At 41.6% G+C, this 22,646-nt stretch overlaps 1 protein-coding gene across 1 annotated transcript; it reads right to left on the bottom strand.

Annotated features, from left to right (window-relative positions):
- Window positions 1–1,281: 1,281 nt before the first annotated feature.
- LOC119474658 (multidrug resistance-associated protein 9-like) lies at window positions 1,282–18,801 on the bottom strand. The gene is made up of 30 exons (XM_037746827.1): window positions 18,751–18,801; window positions 18,126–18,271; window positions 17,838–17,984; window positions 17,469–17,616; window positions 16,111–16,347; window positions 15,292–15,465; window positions 14,735–14,882; window positions 13,952–14,100; window positions 13,592–13,699; window positions 12,798–13,031; window positions 12,641–12,712; window positions 12,277–12,401; window positions 11,031–11,103; window positions 9,893–10,096; window positions 9,368–9,502; window positions 9,031–9,124; window positions 8,474–8,524; window positions 7,628–7,720; window positions 7,319–7,495; window positions 6,547–6,761; window positions 6,154–6,380; window positions 5,775–5,912; window positions 5,002–5,191; window positions 4,806–4,895; window positions 4,388–4,577; window positions 3,896–4,055; window positions 3,695–3,773; window positions 2,387–2,500; window positions 1,846–2,010; window positions 1,282–1,768 (listed from the first exon to the last, which is right to left on the bottom strand). Exons 1-30 carry the CDS (start codon window positions 18,799–18,801, stop codon window positions 1,667–1,669), a joined length of 4,236 nt encoding a protein of 1,411 aa, XP_037602755.1. The 3' UTR covers window positions 1,282–1,666.
- Window positions 18,802–22,646: the final 3,845 nt, after the last annotated feature.

Here is a 22,646-nt window from a genome sequence, read left to right as displayed (position 1 = left end):
GTTTCATTCCTGTTGAATAATTGGTGGTAAACATCGCCCCGTCAGGTTCCCTGTGTTGTAGCTAAGTTCTTGTGTGTTCACATCAACTTCATGCATGCTTTAAATCAACAAACTAAGCAATGAACTACAATATAAAATTATTTTTCACTTTCTTGCTGACTTGGATTTCTATACAACAAGAAACAGGCTTAAGTGTGAAGTGGTCATTAGATTATCTCTTAACATGCTTTTTTTTTTTTTTTTTTAAAGTGAGGCATCCCTTTATATATCTTCATGTGTAAAGATTATATATCTTAATATGTATATTGTGCATCCCCGTCCTTTTTATCATGAGTGGGAGGTGAGAGGATGGAGAGTGGAGAGATAAAGGAGGGATTGAAAGAGCAGGCTGGGGACGAGACCTCACCACTAAGACACAATAACAACAGATGAAAGGAACGTCATGCCTTAACGGGATTTCACAGCAGAAAAAACCCTCTTCCTCATAAGACACTGTTTGGATTTGACGCCCATACGTATGAAATTCTCTTTTAAAAGAAAATTGTAGTAGCAAAGTTTCTCTATGAACTGATCGTCAAGCAGATTCACCGACTTCCCAAAACTATAGAGCATTAGCCACCGTCACTCCTTCAATCCGCATTTCCTAATGGCTTCACTGAAGAGGACAGTGGGTGGTGCGTCAATTGGTGAAAAAAAAAGACCAATGCAAAATAGGCAGCCATATAGCCCGTAGAAATAAGCATTACTAAGCCCTAATTATTACATACAAAGTTAATAATGTGTTTGAACTAGAGCTGTCGAAGTTAATGCGGTAATAACGCCTTAACACAAATTTGTTTTAACCGAATGCAATTTTTAGGTCGTAGCGGGCTCAGTTTTAAAAGGTAGAGGGAAGATACTGGTATCATATGAAACTAACAACCATTTCATACTGGCTTGTCACGAAGGAGGTTAAATGACACTCCAATTTAACGCTAAATATTGGAGAGGCAAAACAGGCATGGCTATTTTCAAAGGGGTCCCTTGACTTCTGACCTCAAGATATGTGAATGAAAATGGGTTCTATGGGTACCCACGAGTCTCCCCTTTACAGACATGCCCACTTTATGATAATCACATGCAGTTTGGGGGCAAGACATAGTCAAGTCAGCACACTGACACACTAAATATTTTAATTGATTGACAGCCCTAGTTTGAAAGCAAATTATGGGAGATGAGAAGGAAGAAAAATGTGTCATTGATTGCAGCAAACAGCACAGTGTGTAACAGTGTAACTGAAGCTTACACATTTCTATGATTTATTACCATTCTGTACCAGCAGCAACATTGTCTATTTGTCTGCAATCAGTTTGTTACATGAGTTACAGCATATATTGTATTTGACAGTGATAATACCTATTTCAAAATATATTAGTATTGCATATTCACAGAGCAGATCGAAACTTCACATGCAGAAGTTTTGCACAGTTGGCAGTGAATAAAGCCACAGAAAATATGTTTTATACATATTCATATCCACTCCTATAAAAGTCCTATGTCAATTTATTTGCATTTATTCTATGAAATAATATTGTCAATGTATTTGTTTCAGCACACACGGGAGATCAATACATTACTACTGTTATTAGTGTGTAGTGGTGCTGTGGTGCCGCAGGGCCTCTGTGGTTCAGGTGTTCACAGTGTTCACAGTGTTCGCAGCAGCGAGGAGTGAGGCGAACAGAGAGTCTGGTCTTTGCTTCAGCACATCTGGATAATCTAACTCTGCCACCTGTTGGACAGAACACTTACTGTAAGTCTAGATTCAGGATCACACAAACTTTATCTTAGTGTATTTGTGTTTGTTACCTCTCCGTTGTCCATGACCAGAATACGATCTGCGTTCATCACAGTGTTGATACGATGGGAAATGGTGAGCATGGTGCAGTCCTGGAAAGCTTCTTTGATGGTGTTCTGGATCAAGGCGTCTGTCTCTGCATCGATGGATGCTGTTGCCTCATCCAAAAGAATGATCTGGTGGACAACAAGAAGGAGAGTTAGTCTAGACGAAGAGATTAGCTGTAAAGCAGGGGAGTTGGGACGGCATAGGGTAAAGAGGATTTGGGAAACAATTAGGTGCAACTGCACAGACTGACATATAGAGCAGAACAAGACCATTGAGAATAGTGATGATATGATAAATAAGTAAAAGACTGGCCAAAGATATTAGTTGTGGTGGGTTAATTGATGCAAATGTGAATAATATAAATATCACAAGCAGTTACTTAGTTTGACTGGTGTTACAACACATCGGTATGTGGCATTAGTAAACCAGTGGCTGTTCAGCAGCAGTAAAATTTGAAAGTCTGTTAATAAAAAGAAATCAGAAGTGGCAGATACATGATCAAACCTTGGAGTTGCGGAGTAGTGCTCTAGCCATACATATCAGTTGTCTTTCTCCTACAGAGAAGTTCTCTCCATTCTCCATCACTGGCGCCTGTAGTTTCTCCTCCAGTCTGGAGATCTGAGGAAACAAAACAATACTCATAGCACTACTTTTACAAGGGAAGGGAGCAGGACTTTTACTTGTGACGGAGTATTTTTACAGTATAGTATTGCTACTTTTACTTAAAGTGAATGTTTGTAACTTCTTACACGTATAAATCAATCCGGGTCGGTGTCCCATGCGCGCTCGCGTGTTGCTACGCTGTTCAGACTCAGACTCCAACACAAACTACACAGAAGCACCAAATCCACAAAGTTATATCTAGTGAAGCCCGTCTGTTAAACAGTGTTGGCCGCGGTCGGAGGACGCGGGGGAGACCGTAGCGTTGGTCTCCAGGGCCGGAGTCTCTGCTGTACTCTGCTCCTCTGCCTGCTTGCCTTCACTCACACACCGCGCTCGTTCTCACTTGCCCTTTCGCTCCACTCTCACGTGCATGCACGCACACTACAAACTGCAGAAGAGTTAGTTTAGCTCTGAGAATATCTAGTGAATGTACAGTAGACGTTTTTGCAGACATAAATGCTGCAGCTCCTCCAGACCAACAGAGGTTTTCCGTGTCTTGTGAAGTGTCGGAGCTCCGCAGCGAGTAACGTTATCGTCTCCGACCAAAACTCCGGTGTCTCCCATGTTCCCTCCGGCCGCGGTCGGGAGGCTGAGGCAGGAAAAGCCAACACTAGGATCAGCAGTGATTTATGGAGAGAACTCTGTCTGGTCAGCTAACATTACTGCCAAGCAGGTGAAATATAGAGTGATATTGTGGTTTTGGCTGACGTGTGTCGCCTCACTGTTTTGAGCGATGCTCGTTCATGTCTATATAGAGCGAGCACAAGCGCTGGCTTTCGTTGATTTAACGGCCACAAATGTCGCAATTTCTGATTCCTACATAGAGTCCCTTTAAGTAAAGGCTGGGAATACTGCTATAGTTAATATCATATTTGCAAATAAGGGTTCCATAACACCACTACACCACTAAGACAACTAGTATCTGGTCAGATAACAAAACAATTCAAGACATGCATCACAAACATTTGGCACTGTGTCTCTGAGCATTGTGTTTAAGTGATTGCAAAGTCAGGTGACAAAAGTCTTGGGAAAAGGATGAAGTAGTATGTATGAAAACTAGTAGACCAAGAACAAAGGCTGAGTTGACTGACTTGGTCTGGATAAATGACCACACACTGTAATGAAACTGTTAATGTTATGCAAACATACTGAGTCCTTCATGTAGGTCTTCTCCAGCGCCGCCCAGATCTCCTCATCGTTGTAGTTATTGAAGGGGTCCAGGTTGTACCTGTAGGCAAACACATGTATTATCACAGTTGGCGAGCCAGTGACTAACCCAACACAGTGAGAACAGAGGGTGCCTGTGTGTAAACATTAAGTTCTGTGGAGTTAGGGGTTAGCTTTGGTTACCTGACTGTGCCAATAAATAGCACAGGATCCTGGGGGATGATAGACAATTTGCTGCGCAGATCCTGCAGACCAATGTCCATAATGTTCACGCCATCTATCAGGATGGTTCCTGCTGCTGGCTCCACCAGCCTGAACAAAGCCACGCCGAGAGAGGACTTCCCTACAGACATAGAGCAGAGTACCTAAGAATAGTAACCCTAATGGTTGACAGTGGTAGTGTTTTGTTTCCCCTCGGCACCCTGCAGTCATGGTTTAACAAAATAACACTCTTATCCCAGTAAATTCTTTCATTTACACATTTAAATCCAAAGATGCTGCTGCAACACAGCGCTATCAACATTTGCATTGTATAAGATACATTACGATCAATATAGACAATAGGTTTGGTGATTACTGCATGTGTTTATGTATGCACTGTATATATATACTGTATATACACAACAAAATCCACCTGTATGAATAACTAAAAAGCTATTGGAGTCAGGGTCTTACCAGAGCCTGTCCTTCCCACAATGCCCAGCTTCTCTCCAGCTTGGATGAAGAAATCGAGTCCGTTCAGGACAATGGGTGTATTCTCTCTGTACCTCATCTTATAGTGCTGGAAGGTGATGTTTCCACTCTTTGGCCAGTCCTCTGGGAGTTGAGCCTCCTTGATGTGCCTTGGGGCCTCAGACGTACAAGTCTGTACACAATAAATAACAACTACTTTTAGGGAGGAGAAAGGAGGTGTGTCAGATGATAATTAACTGCATAGCAGAAGCACAAATAGCTTTAGCAAGTGCTCCTCTTGAATAGTTTAATGTACAGTTTCAAAAAGACCAGGACAGGTGGATGGATTGGTGGTGGTAGCCAGGCAACCTGTGTATAAACAGTCATTATTTTTCTGAGGCAGAGAAGTCTAGAGTCTGACCGTGATGTATTGCTGCAGCCGCTCCACCGAGGTGAAGTTCGCGTCCACCTCCGTCGACTGTTTCACTACATGCTGAAGCATGCCTGTTAGCTGGACAACACATAAACAGAGTCTATAAACACACATGTTGCAGTTGTTTGCAGTGTGTCTTTACAACAATAAAGCAAATGTTCACTAATTTGCTGTCCAAATTTACCTGTATGGTGTAGGACAAAGCCAAGCCTTTCAAAGCCTGACTGACGAGGTCATTACTGCTGAGCACTACCAACAGAGACACCAACAAGGTCATGATCGTAGCCATGAAGTCCGTCCAGAAGGAGAGCCAACGTGTCCCAGAGTTAAACAGTAAATATTGGTTGGAGTTGATGTCAGTCAGTTCCTTGAACCTACAACATTATAAAGGACATGCCAGGGTTTGTGAATATATATAGTGTACCCCCTCTCACCCCAGCGATCAGTATTAAACATTACCTGCTGTTTTTGCATTGCATGCATGTAAAGCAGAGAAGAGTTAAAACAGAGCATACATTCTCAGCGAGCCTGAAAGGTCAGCAAACAAAAAGCAAGAATATAAAGTATTTCAGGTCTGCACGGTGGTGCAGTGGTTAGCACTGTCGTCTCACAGCAGGAGAGTCGCAGGTTCAAACCCGGCAAGGGGCCCTTCTGTGTGGAGTTTGCATGTTGTCCCCGTGTTAGCGTGGGTTTTTCTCCGGTTTCCTCCCAAAATCCAAAGACATGCAGGTTAATTGTTGACTCTAAATTGCCCATAGGTGTGAATGTGAGCATGAATGGCTGTCTGTCTCTATGTGTCAGCACTGTGATAGTCTGGCGACCTGTCCAAGAGGTACCCCGCCATCGCCCAATTTCAGCTGGGATCCGCCAATCGGCCCCCGCGACCCTGAATCGGATAAGCGGTTACGGATAATGACTGAATGAAGTATTTCATGTGGAGGAACTCTGGTATCTTACAGTTTTATGTGGCTGTCTCTGATGTTGTAGGCATGGATGGTGCTGAGGCCCTGCAGGGTAGAGGTGGTGAGAGAGATGCAGGGAGAGCGACTGACGTTCTCCATCCTCTTCATCTGACGGATACTCCTCAGGACCATACTGCAGAAGAATCACAGCTGATATTCAATATACCTTAAATTAGTCTTTACTGGTCATTCATGCGGCTGCTTTTAAGACGAGCAACAATTTCAATGAAAATCTTTCAAATACATGAATGTTACTAAATTCACTAAACGTGTAATCAGCAGATACCAGATTATGAATTGCTACGATCCTACTTTCCAGCAGTCCTCGAAGAAATCTATGTCATCATGTCTAGACTCAACTGGTATCAACTCACAAGAGAACGAGGGTGTACAAAGCTCCCATAACAACCACAGCTACCAGCAGGGGAGGGAAGACAGCCAAGATGGTGATAAGGGTGAAGGTGACCAGCAGACTGTACTGCAAGAAAGGGTCGATGTGGAGGGGAAGCAAAGTGTCCACCTCCTCTTGATCTTTGGAGAAGCGGTTGAGAATGCGGCCTGTTGGCGTTGTGTCAAAGAAACTCATGGGACTGTAGAAAATCTGAGAAAGGAAGACAAAAAAATCTTCCTCATCAGCGGCTCGTTGGTAGAGCTTCAGATTTTTGAATTTACTTATTATAAGTAATTTAATTTACTTATGATGAGTAAACATGGTTATCTATGTTTGATGGTATATAGATGGCTCGGGCTCAGTCATTCAACAGTACCTTCTTGAACATGGTATCGTGGAGTTTGCAGGAGGCATTCAAGGTAACCCAGGTGTAGAGGAAGTATTTGATGACGGCAAATAACACCATGAGACCCATCGCCACGCCATAAATCATTTGGTAGAAGTGCAGGCGTGGGTTTTGTGAGATGTCACCATTGTTTGAAGTTGTCTTATTGGATGACTGGGGGAGGGGGAAGGGGACAGAGAAAATATATGTTAGCTGAGAATGGAACCAGAGGAATAATTTATGAACACAACATATTTTTTATCTGCAAGATTTATTTTGATGCTATTGTGAACATTGTCAATCAATTTGGAACTTGGATTAATAATTAAATTAATAACTAAAACCAAAATCAACATATCAATAGCTAGTAAGTCGAAGGATTTAGGAGTTCTTGTCATAGCAGAGGTTGGCAGTATTCACTCTTGTACAATGAATCGCCACCTTAACGTGGTGGAGGGGTTTGTGGTCCCAGGGGAGGGGACCAAGAGCGATACACACACCCCTATGAATCAGCACCGAAAGAGTTGTGTAATGCGCCCGGAATAGGGAAACCGAGGTCCCCTCCTGGAGCCAGACCTGGGAGGGGGAGGGGAGCTCGCCGGTGAGCGACTGGTGGCCAGGCCTTGGCCCATGGGGCACAGCCCGAAAGAACTACATGAGCCGCCACCCTGTGGGCCCACCACCTGCAGGGATAGGCATTGGGGTCGGGCGCAGTGCGAGCCAGGCGGCAGGCGAAGGCGGGGATATAGTTGTGCTGATCCCCGGCATCGCAGACTGTGTGTGTGTGTGTGTGTGTGTGTGTGTGTGTGTGTGTGAGGAAGAGATATGGTTCTTACCCTATCACCCTCCCCTAGCCAGTGGCTGAGCCACCAGCTGCTGAAGGCTGTGCATCCAATCATCAGGAGGATGTTCAGGATGGTTAGGAAGGTGAGGATGTATCCTGCAGCAGCACAGTCACATCAAACATCATCAACCAGGTTGTCCATGTGTGAATTGTGTATTATTGCATCGAATCATGCATGCATCACCAATGCATGTGTGTGTGTGTGTGTGTGTGTGCACTGTATCAGACCTCCAGCTGCCTTGCAGTATTGCTGGTAGACTCTCCAGGAAACGGCACCTTCTGTGGTGGACTCCTGACTGACCAGCTGATCACTGACAGCAGCTTAAGAGGAAGAAAATTATTTTATAGAATCATAGCACGATCAAAGTGACTTCCATTTGCATCAGCCTGTGTCCTGACTGATTGGACACAAAGAATATTTTTTTAAGTGTAAATGTAGACCAGCTTCACTGGATGTCAAATCATCATCATTTGCTACGTTCACTATATTGTAAATGAAATGTGTCTCGAATTCACACAACTACAGAAGTATCTGAATTATTTATATTTATACAGACACTAAGGTGATACAACAAGCCATCCGTCTCGATTTAAAAAGCTGCTGAAGTATTTCTTTTCTAAATTCATATACCAAGGATTTAGGATATTAACTTAGAGCTTGGTTATGCTCAAAAAAAGAAATAGTCTGAATGACACGTCAGAAGGAAAAAGTGTTTACAGTAGCTCCTCCGAATGGCCACACTCGAAGGCAGAGTGAAAACCATCGCAGAAAGGGGCGAGATGTGACAATTGTTGAAAAACAGGAATAACGATGATCATATTCTCTCCTGGAAGGCATTCATAGTGTTGTACTCGTTTGTTGTTAACACGAAAGAAGAGAAATAGTTGTGTAAAAAATTGAAAAAGAGATCTTGAGAGAGAAGTTGAAACCTTGCTCACCTCCTCACCTCTGCACACCTGGCCAAGGATGTCATATAACTCTGACATCCTTGCAGAGACTGGATATATTACATCTGAACTGGCTGACCTTACGTCAGATTTATGATTTAATGTGTAGAATATTATAATACTCACATTTTTGGTCAGCTGTCGTTTCATCATCATATTCGTCCGACATGTCAAATGCTGAAAGGAAGCACAGATGTGGGTGGAAATATAAATAAAATGACAGAAGAAATCCCAGTCATCTTTATACTGTAATAAAGACATGAACATGCCCAAATAATGCAATAACAGTATATTACAGTCAGGATTGTAGCTTTGTTGACCTGTCTGACAATGTTTTGCAACATTTTTACAGAGCTCATTGTCCTTCCTTTTGTCATCCAAGGTCCCTTTGTTACCTCGATGGACTGCTGGCGTTACCTTTTACCTCCTCCTGGTTATATATTGGCTATTTTACAAGCCCACACTTTTAAATGTCACTTTGCTCCACAGAGAATTGTGCCAAAAGTGGAGCAACCTATCCTCCAAAATAACTATGACTATGTAGAATGTGCTACACTTCTGGTGTGTCTTTGTTCTAAACTATAAAATAGTTCTCTACTGATGAATTGAGCCATCACAAATTAGCCCACATAATTTATTTTAGTTCACTACACTAACAAACATTTTATTCCTGGTTGTCATACCTGGGTTCACTATTCCGCTGTCTGTGCCATCACTTAGCTCAACGTCCTTCAGCTGGGCAGCGTCTCTGGGTGGTGACACTTCCTCCTCCTCATTCTCACTTTCACCCTAAAGTAGATGATGAACCGTTAACTTGTGCCCTCGTAGACGACATGTTTCTGCCTCATATACACCTCTGACATCTTTCAATATTTATCTTACAGATTACATGTAGCAGTTTATTGTTTCTGAGCTAGTAAAACAATGAAGAACTGGTGAATGGGTTTCACAGCCAGTAAAACAATAAGGAAAGACATAATAGCTACAGTACATCTGAGTTTTGAACTGCAGGTTATTTACTTCAGACTCTTCCATCTGATAGTCGGTGATGAGCTGAGCGTAGCGTCCGTTGGCTTCCATCAGGGCCTGGTGGTTTCCGGCCTCCCGCACCTCGCCATCATCCAGAACCAAAATGTCATCACAGAACTCCAGATACTGAAAGACACAAACAAGGACAACCATGTCAACAAAACCATCCCAGCACTGTGGCAGAGGTCTATCCAACACAGTCTAAACAGCACGTTTACATTTATGGCATTTGGCAGACACTCTTATCTAGAGTGGTTTATAATACTGCTTGTAATTCATGATAAAGGAAATACTAATTGCAGCAATCAGACACCACTTCCTGGGGTGTGATTTACTTTTACTTTGGGGTTTACCACAATATGGTAGATCGTCTAATCTAAAATAATTTCTTTAAATACATTGATGTTAAAACTTATATAGAATGTATAAACAAGTATTATGCAAATTTGATTTAGAAATACTTAATAATAAGCTCTTTAGGATTCACTATCTGCTAAAGAATAAAACTGTGTCTACCTGGAGCTGGTGTGTAATCAGGATGACGGATTTTCCCTGGAGCTCCTTCTTAATGCATTCTTCAAAGATGTGTTTCCCCACATGGGCATCGACGGCAGATAGTGGATCGTCAAGGAGGAAGATGTCTCTATTGGAGTAGACAGCTCTGGCCAGGCTAATCCTCTGCTTCTGCCCCCCCGACAGATTCAGCCCTCGCTCTCCAATCTGCCAACAAAACAGCAGAAAGCTACTAAGAACACTGGCAACAGGATCTGGTACATCACAAAATCCACATTTCACTTTTACTAATTTACAGCAGTGTAGAATACATAGAGAGAGGGCAAATGCAGAAACTGAGAGCAAAATTAGGTGGCTAGATCTATGAAGAACTTGGTGCTCTAGTAAACAATTTAATCATAAAAGTTGTGTGGTTATGAATGCTGATGGCAAAAAGTCACACAGCATAAGCATGGTAAACGAGATGGGGTGCCGGCACTGCGATTGTAAAACTTAGGGTCGAGCCTTTCCAAGCAGTCCCAGTGGCCTGAATGATACTGTAAATCTGTATATCGGTATGTTTTTGCAAACATACATAACCCCAAAAGAAGGGTTGAATATGGGTCAGATAACCCTGGTCTGACTCAGGTCATTGGCGGGAAAGAGGTATTAGTGAACTATTGATTGTTCTAAGTAAAGTTTAAATAGTGAGTATGCACTGCCTTTAGTAGAACAGTAATAGTTGAATGGTTGTAGGCTAATGACCAGCTTGAGGAAAAAAAAGGTCATGCTAAGTGCTGATAACATTTGCTGCGGCTCTCTTGTAGCTCAAATTCAAACAGCACACCATATTTGTTGGGTTAGGGTTCAATTGCCTTGGAGTGCAAAACCACAAAGTGTTTCTACAAGACTACTGCTGTGTGAGTAACTCTGATAGTAATACTGATGTGGTTAGCTTGAACGGTGACTCATTCGGTTAGAGATCTGAGGACCGAATACAACGCCAATGCTTGAAGCTTTAATGGATGTTCTAGACTTGTGACTCAACTTCCGCCATGTAACTTACGACTTCACTATAAAAGTTCCATTACGCCTGTAAGACATCAATGAAAAGCATAAAAATTCAGTTTGGAAAGTTGACAGTACAGCAGAGAGCTCCTACCTCAGTTTGATCACCATATGGGAGTATTTTCAGGTCAGCTCTGAGACTGCAGACATCTATGACTCTCTCGTATCTGTGGAGTAAGACAATTAATTGCCTGATAGTCAAGAGACAGCCATTTATAGCGTATTCAATAGAGACGTTTTGAAGACATGATTTGATCATTTAATTCAGTTTGTTAATAGTAAAAACAACCTAAATGGGATGTATAATTTTGGAAAAATGTCTAAAATACATCAAGAGATATTTGAAAAAACATGATTCTCAGATTCAGCCTTAAGGTGGCGATTAACTGGAGGGGAACCATAGACAATGCACATGAAAGAGAGTAAACAAGAAAATACAAGGCTCAGAAATTCTGTATTTCTTTATGTAGTTTCAGAAACACTGTCAGGGTCTATGTTGACTTTGTGATTACAGTAATGAGGAACGGTGGTAAAACATTAACATCACAAATGGTATCCCCTTAGTTAAAGGGACTGTTTGTAACTTTTTAAGCGTATATTCTACCGGGTCGGGATCCCATGTGCGCGCTCGCATGTGCGCGCTCGCATATGCGCGCTCGCATATGCGCGCGCTCTCGTGTGGCTGGAGTCCCCGCTCCGCTGCTTGCCTGCCTTCACTAACACACTGCGCTCGTTCTCGCTGTCTCGCTCCACCTCTAGACGTGCATGTGCGCTCACTCCACACTGCAGAAGAGTTAGTTTAGCTCTGAGAATATCTAGTGAATGAACAGTGGACGTTTGTGCAGAAATAACTGCTGCAGCTCCTCCAGACCAACAGAGGTTTCCCGTGTCCAGTGAAGTGATGGGGCTCAACAGCGAGAAACGTTATCTTCTCCGACCGGTTGCCAGTGTCTCCCTGCGGGCGCAGTCGGGGGGGGGGGATAACGTTTCTCTTCCTGCTTCAGGCGGGAAAAGCCAACACTAGGATCAGCATTGATTCATGGAGAGACCTTCGTATGTTTAGCTAACATTACTGCCAAGCAGGTGAAATATAGAGTGATATTGTGGTTTTAGCTGACGTGTGTCGCCTCAATGTTTTGAGCGATGCTCGTTCATGTCTATTTAGAGCGAGCACAAGCACGAGCCCGACGCTGACTTTCGTTGACTTAACGGCCACAGGTGTCGCTGTTAACAAGAATTTCTGAAAGTTACAAATAGTCCCTTTAATAATACTTCCTATTGTTTCCATATTCAACAGTCTGCAGTTACTTGAAATGTATGTGTGTTAAGTGGTTATATACTTGGATTGGTCAAAAGGTTCCCCCATCAGGATGTTTTCTTGAACTGTTCCATGGAATATCCAGGCCTGCTGGGAAACGTAGGCAAATGTCCCATCAGCTGTGAGGGAGCCCTGCAGAAGGTGCATCTAAAATGTAAAAATGAGCAGACAACCATGAGAAAAGCTGTTACATAGAATCAGTTAAATCTGGTTTAGAGGTAACACAATGTAAATAAGGAGCATCATTTTTCATAACAGTTGTGTAACAGAGTGGCGGACAATAAAAGTGAAAATTAACAGCTAATAAAAATGTCAAACATGATGTCAGAGACTTGTAGAGATTGTAAAAGAAAATAAAGGACAAAAAAGACAAAGGAGGAGCCAACCTGTTCCAAAATGCTGGAAATCAGTGACGTCTTTCCGCTCCCCACGTTCCCACAGACACCAAGCAGGTTGCCCTGTAGGAGATAACACAGAGAATAAAGGTTTACCTTTAACCCAATCTAGTTCACCTCATGTATCCTTATCAGTGGTAAAGAACACCTTAGGCAGTGTGAAGGAGATGTTTCTCAGAGTTGGCAAGGTTTCAGTCTTCCCATTCTGGGACATCTCCTCCACTTTGTGTCCCTTTGTGTCCCCGTTGGCTGAGCTGGGTGGGGAGTCTGGCAGTCTGTCTGGTTTGATCCAGGAAAGCGAAGCATTTTTCATCACTATGGCGAAGTCACTGTCTTTTGTCTGGATCAGGTAGGTCTCTGGATTCTGGATCAGCAATATTTTCTGAAACAGCCACACATTGCATTTATAAGCTTTTTCATGTTTGTAAACTTGAGATTTTAAATTGCAAATGAGATCTACAACAGCGATAAATATAATGAATGCCCCCCAACACACACACACACCCACACACACACACACGCACACACACACACAGACACACACACACTGAAAGAAGTTATCAGTCGCTTTTGAAGGCAAGTGTAAAACTAAGACGATGACCACAGAAGCATTAAAACAAAGTTTGCACTGCAGGTTGGCATTACATGTTAAAACTCTATGGAAGCTGTTAATCATGTTTAAACTGAATACAGATAAAATAAAAAATTCTATACAACTCCATCATGTTATTTTGTAGATTATCAGCTTTGGTGAGGGAAAGCCATATGTACATATCATTATCTATCACCAGAAGGTAAGATATTACAACCTCGCAGTTTGTATCGCTGGATGACATCACAGCAAAATAACATTATGTAAGATCAGAGTATTAATAAATATTACAACTAGTACTAATAACCATTGCCATAACTGCTGAGCAGGACACAAAGAGAGGAGTTTACCCTCAGTCGTGTCAGTGATACAGCAGCCTCAGCCATGGCCTTCACACACAGGGGCACCATACCCAGGCAGAATCTCATGGAGTTGAAGATGGCGATGGTGGTAAAGGCCTGTTAATAACAAAGAATGATGCCCAAACACAACCTTACATTATACAACACTGACATGGTCATATATACGTTTTAAATGGACCACAATGCTCTAGTGGCCAGCACTTGTCTGTAAACTGCTCTGGTTTAGTGCTAGCACAAACAAACAAAAGAAAAAGGTGCGCTCAATACACCAACATGTCACACAGTGGCCATGTTGGCAAAGGGGCAAAGGTTGTTGTACTGTATGTGCTGCACTGCTGTGGTACTCACATCAGGCTTGTTGAGCTTAAAGCTCAATGAAGTGTGTACAAGGAAGGTGAAATTGGTGGCAAGGGTGGGGAGGATGCCCATGATGCTGGTATTGACGTTCTGGACGTAAAGGACCTTCTTCAGTTCTTTCTTCTCACTTTCCCTTAAGCCTATAAGAGAGACACCATCACACACTGGTGATAAGTTACTTGCTCAAAAGTACCTTACTTACACTAGATATTTAGAATACTATTATATGTAATATCACTTAAAAGACAGCTGTGTGGAGTCCATTCCAAGGTAAGAGTGAAGCTAAATTTCAAGAAGCACATTGCTGCACACCCACAGAGCATGGACTTGTGGAGGCAAGGGCACATCAGAATTCACCCCTAGATACCTTTTTGTATCTATATGGGTAAAGTGGCATGAAGGGGGAGAGTATGTGGCAGTTGCAGCCTCATCTCCAGCATCTGGAGCCTCTGGCAGCATGGCTATGTGATTTTCCATCAAAAACAAATACAAATCTAATTACAAAGTAGTGTTTCATTTAAACTACTTTGTTGGCAAATTTCCACCATCGCCAGATTCCTGGAAAGGTGCACATAATTTCCCTTCAACTTTGCTTTTAGACATCCCAACTTTTAGACAATGAAACATGGAAAGTAGCACACACATCTTTCAAGACTGGTTTTGTGTTTACATAAAAAGGGATAGATGATGACCCTAATATTTGGTATACAAAAAAGATACAAAATATGTCTGACCAGAAGACAAAGTTAACATGCAGCATGCCTAACTTCATACCCGCGATCTTCTCTTCAAAGGAATCTTCCCAGGCGTACATCTTGATAAGTTTGATGCTGTTGAGAATCTCATTCATAGTGCGAACACGGCCGTCTGTTAGCAATATGGATGTCCATCTGAATATGTTAATGAGCTTGGCCAAGCCATACTGAAAGCAGAAAAAAACAATGTTAATATTAGTGACAACAGAAAACAAGCCATAAATGTGCAAATATAGTTAATTTAGGGTTAGCCTTGTGGCTGATTTAGTTGAGGAGAATACCTCATTTGCAACATGGAAAGTTTTAAATGATAGTCAACTAGTGACTGATTAAACTGCAGAAAAAGGTGAGATAAAGAGGATTGATAACCACAGACTGTGCTATATTGTCCTTATTACTATTATGTCTGAAATTAGACAGTCATTGCCTTTAAATACCACGTACTTTTAATTCAGTATTGGGCAAGACGACAGTGAACAAAGACTAGTTGGAAATTTATTGGGACCTTAATTGTATAACATGTTTTACACTGCTTATGACAATGTGTCTACTTATGAACTAATGTGCAGTACAGACCTGTATGGGGATGAAGATGAGGTAGGTGAAGACTCCAGTCAGTGCGGTTAAGCCCAGAATGTAGCAGGCATAGACAACACACACAATAAAGAGCACTGGGATGCACAGCACAAAGCTCCCATACAATACTCCCTCAAATAATTTGTGGCCATCACTGCTCAAAACAGAAATGATCTGGATGGGAGAGAGCGAGAGAAAGACGGTAACCCACATTTGTCAAGGTTACATTACCAGGGCAAGTTACTTGAACTAATAGCCAGGGTAGGTGAATTCTACAAGATATTTATGCATGACCAAGAAGTTTGGCCTTACAAAAAAGGGTTTAAAGCGAGGTTGAGCAGAAAAACGTAATAATATCAAATAAAATGTTCACCAATTACACTTGTACGTAGGATGCTTTGGTAGCATGCTTTCATGACTAATCCACAAATGTAAAGATTTGTAGTCATTTTAATAATAACATTATTTGGTGAAATTATAGCCAATCACATATTAATGTGGTAGGCAATTTTTTTTTCTTTATTTAACGAGACAAGTCATTAAGAACAAATTATCATTTAAGATGGCGGCCTGCTGAGGAAAACAAAGGTTACGATATTGTATCCCTACTTATATAAGCACAGGTAGAGCCCTCTACTGGACTCTATGGGTGATACTCTTCTCCAATAACACAAACACATTTGCCCACTGAATTTTGCTGTGCAAGGCAATGGTAGGGAATTAGGTGTAGATTCTGGTGTATAAGATAATAAGTAAGTATAAGAGAGGTACCATGCATTAAATAAGCATTAACCCTTATGTATGTAACCCAGTCTTTACCTCTCCCGTTGAAATGCCGCTGTGCACCCGCAGAGAGATGACTTTCTGAAAGGCCACTGAAGAGAAGGCACCCTTCAGTCTGACTGCAGTGCGCATGTTCAACGCCCACAGCAAGGAGAATAGGAAGGCTTTGAAGAACTCTGAGGTGAACAAAGCGAAGGCCATGCCAACACCATAGGATACTGTAGACTTCTCTGGGGTCTCAACATAGATTAGGATCGCATGGACCAGAACAGCCTGAGAGGACAGAGAGGTTTGTAAAACACAAAAGAGCATTAAACATTAAACAACCATTAATTTTATCAGTTTTATCAAAACCTTTATAATGTCACATGTCCGTACGGTAATTAGTAGATCTAGCTTGTTTAGGTTTTGACAGTCAGCAGGATATAAAGTATATATATATATATATTATGAGAAACATAAGCAGTGCTTTTCACACATAGACTTGGGCGGGCCATCCAGTTATATTAACGGCCTTGGGCTACGCTGCCTCAGCGGGTCTGGGATGGACCCACGGCGGAGCCACAAGACTACGATGCGGCGCCCCCAATGTGCTGCTGCACTCTGCTCACCCGGGACTGGATCCCGGTATGGGGGACAAACTGCTGTACAGGCTGCAAGGCATGGCTCTGCCGTGGCCCTTTCCATGTCGGCCCATCCTTGGACCAGTCTTGCATTTATGGGGAGTCTGGTGGCAGAGAGGGCCGAGATTGGATATCACAGCTTTCTAATCGCTGCATCACAGATGGTGGCTCGCCCTCTCACGCAGTTTTACAAAGAGTGGCGAAATACCTGTGTGTTAACAGAGTGGATGGACAGGACGCTGCGACTGGGATATTTTCTCCAGTTTTGCAGCCGTCCTCCGTTCATGGGGGTCAAGGATATGGATTTATCTTCACAGGAAAAAATAAATTTCCTCTCAGCAGAGATCAATACCTTGTTACAGAAACAGGCTGTGTCTGTTGTCCCCATGCACGACAGATAGAAGGGGTTTTAGTTCAACGTACTTCCTGGTTACTTCCACATTAATGCATCAAAATTACAATCTAATATAAAATGTCATATATAATAATACATCAGTCACAGGGACAATTTTTCTGCATAATGAGTTTTTATACTTTACTATAAGTATATTTAGCTGATTGTAATTTTACTAGTAAGATTTTGAATGCATGACTTTTAATTGTAGTGGAGCATTTTTTACAGTGTTATACTGGTACTTTTAAGAAAAAGATCTGAATACTTCTTTCACTACATTTACTATGAATGGGAAATTATGACAAACCACTGGCCACTGGATCCTGCCAATAGAGGAAGCACTGGTACTGCTGATATTCAAATTCAAATAAAATTACCGGGCCCAGAAACGATGCCACCATGGCAAGGACACCAACAATGGCAGACAGTATAAGCCTGGTTCTTTGAAAGCGAAGGATCACTCGAACCACAGAGGTCTTCTCCAGGCCCACCTTTGCCACTTCTTCCTTCCAGAGCTTGTTGAGCCTGAGCACAACGCACACAATCAGCCTTGTTAATTTATTACTTAAGTCAAACAATAACACTCATGAAATTACCTGTTACCTGTTTTTAATCATTCCCTAGCATTCCCATGATTCCTTTGACATTTATGAATTTCAGCAACTAGGCTTGTCATGTTTATAAATATACTGTACTGAAATTGCATCAAATGACCGTAGAGAAATGTGGAGAGAAGAGTGTCAGACCTTTCTCCGCTGGTGTCTGCAACATCAAAAGGAGACAGGTTGAGAGAGCTCATGTCCAGCTTATTCCTGAACAGGGCCCACATCCTGGGGGTCATCCAGGAAAAGGTTGCAAAGGACAGGAAACCTGCATTGTCCACAGGGTGGGACCTAGACATGGAAACATCGCCCAGTATACAATGTGGTTAGTACAGTATTTGTCTGTAAACATGTTACCTTAAAATTATTTATCAAATGATATATACAGTAAATGCATCAAAACAGACAAATTATGTCATCAATGGCACTGACTGGGATGAGGACCAGTGGAAGGGTTTGAGGGTCTGAAGGCTTTGGCTGTATTTTCCAAATAGGGTAGGGTAGGATTTTTTTCTGTTGTCCAAATCATTATGTTCTGGACTGGAGACCACAGATCCATTTCTCCGTCGGAAACCACCCTCTGTCTTAAGAGTCACAGAGACAAAGAGACAGAGTGAAATATCAGACAGAAAGACAGAGTTGGACAGAGATGGTAGAGAGAGAGAGACTTTTGTAAATATTCCAGCTAAAGAGTCTCAAAAAGTGGATCAAACAAATCCGCAACAAAAACACAGGAGAGGAAAAGATCTGTACTACGAAGCGAGTTCAACATACCCAGGGTATCTTCTCATTATCTGGCTTAAATAACCCTAACAAACAGTAGGCGGTGCTTTTATACGAGTTGATCTCTTATCTGGAACACAAACTGCTCCGGAGCAGGTTAGGTGTTCAGCATGGGTTACCATGGCAATCTACCCCGGTAAGAAGTGAACCACCGTCGTATGACAGAAAACCCTGAAGGGTTAACCCTGAAGTTACCTCGCTAACCACAGATCCTGCTTCATAGTACAGGCCTCTGGAGTGTCATGGTGGAAGCTGCTGTTTGTTTTATACTTACATCAGAGACTCCTTGACTATCGTTTTCCGCAAAAGAATAGGCTTTCTTCATGTTGTCCTGTACGGAGGGCAGAAAGCATGGAAAAGTCACAATTTTACTCACAAGCAAGATATTTTAAGTAGAAATATTGCTTTAAGCTGAATTTACCAGATACTTTTAACAGTACCAACATGGAGGCTGTAATCATCTCTCATTCTGCTGTGTAACAGTGTAACGTCGTTATGATTATGTGTTTGAAACTTCAAAACACATTACAACAAAATTGTCAGGACATCATAAGAGTTGATAAGCACAAAAAGATTCTCCCACTACAGAGGTCCAGGTCCGAAACCGCGTCCACATCTTGTGAACTGAACAGCTAAATAGGTTATATTAACTGTCAGTGACTTCACCTATGTGAAGACGTGCATGCTATGTATAGATAGGTTTGCCACTAAGAAGGAGAGAAGAGCAAAATTCCTCTACAAATAAGCTGTCAAAGACATGCAGGCGTTCTCACCACATTGACTTTTCTTGTACATAGTTGTCCTCAGTCTCATTTGCTTAAGTTGGTCATGGAGGCATCACAATTTAATTGAGACCGGTAAATTAGTTGTATTGTTCTTGTTAACTGTATTTTATGTAGTATTAATATCTGTGGATGTGTTGTGGTTGTGCCTTTTGAGTAAGGTGAGAGAGTTTTGAAGCAGAAGTTTTGCTGGAGTTTACCATCTCTACACCTCAGAGCACTTAAGTCCCACGATTATGTACATTCAAGTGTCTGAATAGCTTCAGGACTTAACAGCAGTATGACAGCAGTATTGCTATCTCTACACCTCAGACCACTAGTGTCCTGTGCTTATGTACATTCAGGTGTCTAAATAGCTTCAGGACTTAACAGCAGTTTTCATAATTACACTTCCTGTTTACTTTCCCTAACCTTTACCTAACTATTGGTTTACCAAACAAAGCAAGGTCAATAGGTATGCATCACATTAAGTAAACATTTCTATTACATGTTATATTGTTATATTACATTAGTATTGTATTACATGTTTATTATTGTATTATAGTACATGCAGTGGTGGAAGAACTCAGATGTTGTACTTCAGTAAAAGTAGCAACACTACCATGTAGAAATACTCTGTTACAAGTAAGGGTCCTGCATTCAAAATCCTTCTTCTTCTTAATCTATAACAATACATAATTTATTTGTTGATTATATTTTGTATTAATAATCTGAATCTGTAAAGTAACTAAAGTTATTAAATCAATGTAGTGGAGTAAAAAGTACAATATTTCCCTCTGAGATGTATTGGAGTAGGAGCAGAAGTAGAAAGAACATGGAAATACTCAAGTGAGTACAAGTACCTCAAAATTGTAGAGTACAGTACAGTACTTGAGTAAATGTACTTCTTTACTGCTCCTGTTGGAAGAAAATAATTGTTGATTCTTTAACTGCAAAGTAGTAGCATAATGTGTTTTTGATACCTTCACTTTTTCGCATTAAATCATACCGGGATGTTTGCTGAAACTGATTGGATGTGGCACAGCCCTACCTAGACACATTTACACCAGCCGCCACTGGTGTGTAAGCCTTTGGCACCAACTCATACGTTCGTCATACACATCTTCTGGCCAATGCAAAGCAGTGGCAATGTGCTCAAAGCTAGTTCAAAGCTGGCAACACCGTTTCTGCTAGTGTAACGACTAGTGCTACAGGCAAACCACGTAGTCTAATTGCAACAAAGATTAAGCCTAGCTTTACAACAACAAACCAGATTCTGCAAAACCCAAACTTTACCTACCTATCTAAATAAGATCTAAGTATAAGCAAAAATAAGGTAGTTATTAACAGCTGAAATAAGGATGGATAACTTACAACCAAAAAACAACAAAATGTCACAAAATCCCATCCACAGTTATCACTCAGGTCCACGGACACACGCAGCAGCTCTCTCCAGGTCCTTTATCTCCAGGCCAGGATGGGTAACTGAAAGCACCTGAGTAAGGAGGGTAACTGGAAAGATGAGAAAGAGAGAGAGAGAGAGACACACAGCACAACACCACCTCATGTAACAGTTTGTATGTAAATTGACTTGTTTTGCCCTCCAGCTCAGCTCCCTCTTCACCATGACAATCCAGTACACGTGCATTACTGCTGAAGCCACATCAATCCACCTGTGCTGTGAAAGTGAAAAGTGTCCTTGATTCATCATACAGGCCCAATCTCAATGTCCACACTCACAGACTCACAGACTTTGAGGTGCGTTCCCACAAAGTCTGTGATGGTTTAGGGCTGTCCCGATGTCAAATCATCAAGTCCTTGAGGGCTCTCTCGCAGACATTTTGAGACCTTCTTTGAATTTTGCTTAATGAAGTTTGACAAAAACAAGTAAATTGATTTTTTGACAGTTACCTCTTTTCTCACAAGGCAAGAGCCTGGAAAACGTTCAAATAGGCAGTAAAATACGTAAAATAAAAAAGGTAACGTGATATGTTGCCGCAAAAATGCTGTCCCATTTGTATTTATACCATTTCAAACCCTTACAGCCTCTCACACTCAACCATTTCCCAGGTGACATCAGTCAAGTCCCTGAGGGTTCAGGGCTTCAGGACTTAGTGGGGACATTGGGATTGGGCCTTATACTTTCCTACTGTAAAGATACATGACATAACCCAAGGTAGATTGCATGTACTGGCCACAGGCCTTTGATTTCATGATGTTTATGTGTAAGCAGAAAATAGTTACATTCCCTGTAACTAGACTGAAGAGTAAGCAAACATTGATTTACCAAAGGTAAAAATGAGGCCGTAATGCCGTAAGTTTCTTGGGAAGGTGACCTTTCGTTGCCTGGACAGTTTATAAACTGAGGGAAATTAGTTTTTGTGACACTGTGGGGGTCATGCTTTGCAGGGAACTAATGGCAGTAAATTGAATCCCATTTGTAGGCAATTAAATTAGCATGGTTAATTGTGGAAATTTCATTGGATACTGCATTTGACGGTTGATTGAAGTCATGTTGACGCCATAAGAAACTAACGTTAGAGGGAAGTCTAGCCAGGGAGAGAAAGTATGGTTTCTCTTGCCTAAGGAGGTGCACAAAACAGAGAGAGCGGTAGCTCTTGCCAGAGGGTCCCTCTTGGATGTGGCCCAATACAAACCCACAACATTTGTCAAAGGCAGGGCTCCAGACCTGAAAAACAACTCTGATCTTTTCCTGCCCCCTAGCGAGATTTTCTGACTCACCTAACTGTATAAAGTGAACTGTTGTGACATCTAGGATAATCACAATTTCACGAATCTTAAAAACTACAAACTAGAGACCTAAGGTATTCATAGGATGGATTGGCTTTCCTAGGTAGATTGACAATAACGGGTTTCTGAGCAGTTTCCAGAAAAGAAGTGCTCACCATCCAATCGCCGAAAAATACAATTCTTCCAAACATCTCCAAATGTCAAAGGTTTTTCATACCAAATCACAGCATGGCTTTTTCGATGGTGTTCCACAAGATCTTGGTGTCTTAATGTGGTATTCTGGAGGGATTTTTGATTATTTTAACCAATTCTCAAGTGGTAAAAAATTGTTAAATTTAGCACCAAATCTGTGTATCAACCCACACAGTACTCCCAACAATTACAGCCCACTGGTTTCACTACTTCTTTGTAGTGGAAAAACAATTATTCATATACAAACTATCGCATTAAATAACATTTTGTGTCACTTCCACTGTGTCTAAAAGCAGATTTAATTACAAAATTAATTAACAAATTCAGCCCCAAAATATAATCTGATAGTTTAAAAAAAAGGTAGAAATAATATGATGAGAGAGAGGAAAATAGTCACACACTCAACAAATAAAAGTAATGCCTAGTGATAGGCAATTTCATATAAATTCAATAAGTCAGTCAATAA

The sequence above is a fragment of the Sebastes umbrosus genome, chromosome 2 (genome assembly GCF_015220745.1).
Source record: "Sebastes umbrosus isolate fSebUmb1 chromosome 2, fSebUmb1.pri, whole genome shotgun sequence".
In the NCBI taxonomy this organism is placed as follows: domain Eukaryota; kingdom Metazoa; phylum Chordata; class Actinopteri; order Perciformes; family Sebastidae; genus Sebastes; species Sebastes umbrosus.
This window is presented reverse-complemented; position numbering and strand designations above follow the sequence as displayed.

Excerpts from the sequence above, each read along its gene's own strand:
- LOC119474658 (XM_037746827.1), bottom strand. The coding sequence starts at position 18,801 with ATGAAGAAAGCCTATTCTTTTGCGGAAAACGATAGTCAAGGAGTCTCT. Across the intron at positions 5,913-6,153 it reads TTGTACACCCTCGTTCTCTT|TATGGTCCTGAGGAGTATCC; the intron begins GTGAGTTGATAC and ends ATTCTTCTGCAG. Across the intron at positions 4,056-4,387 it reads TGTGGGAAGGACAGGCTCTG|GGAAGTCCTCTCTCGGCGTG; the intron begins GTAAGACCCTGA and ends CTATGTCTGTAG.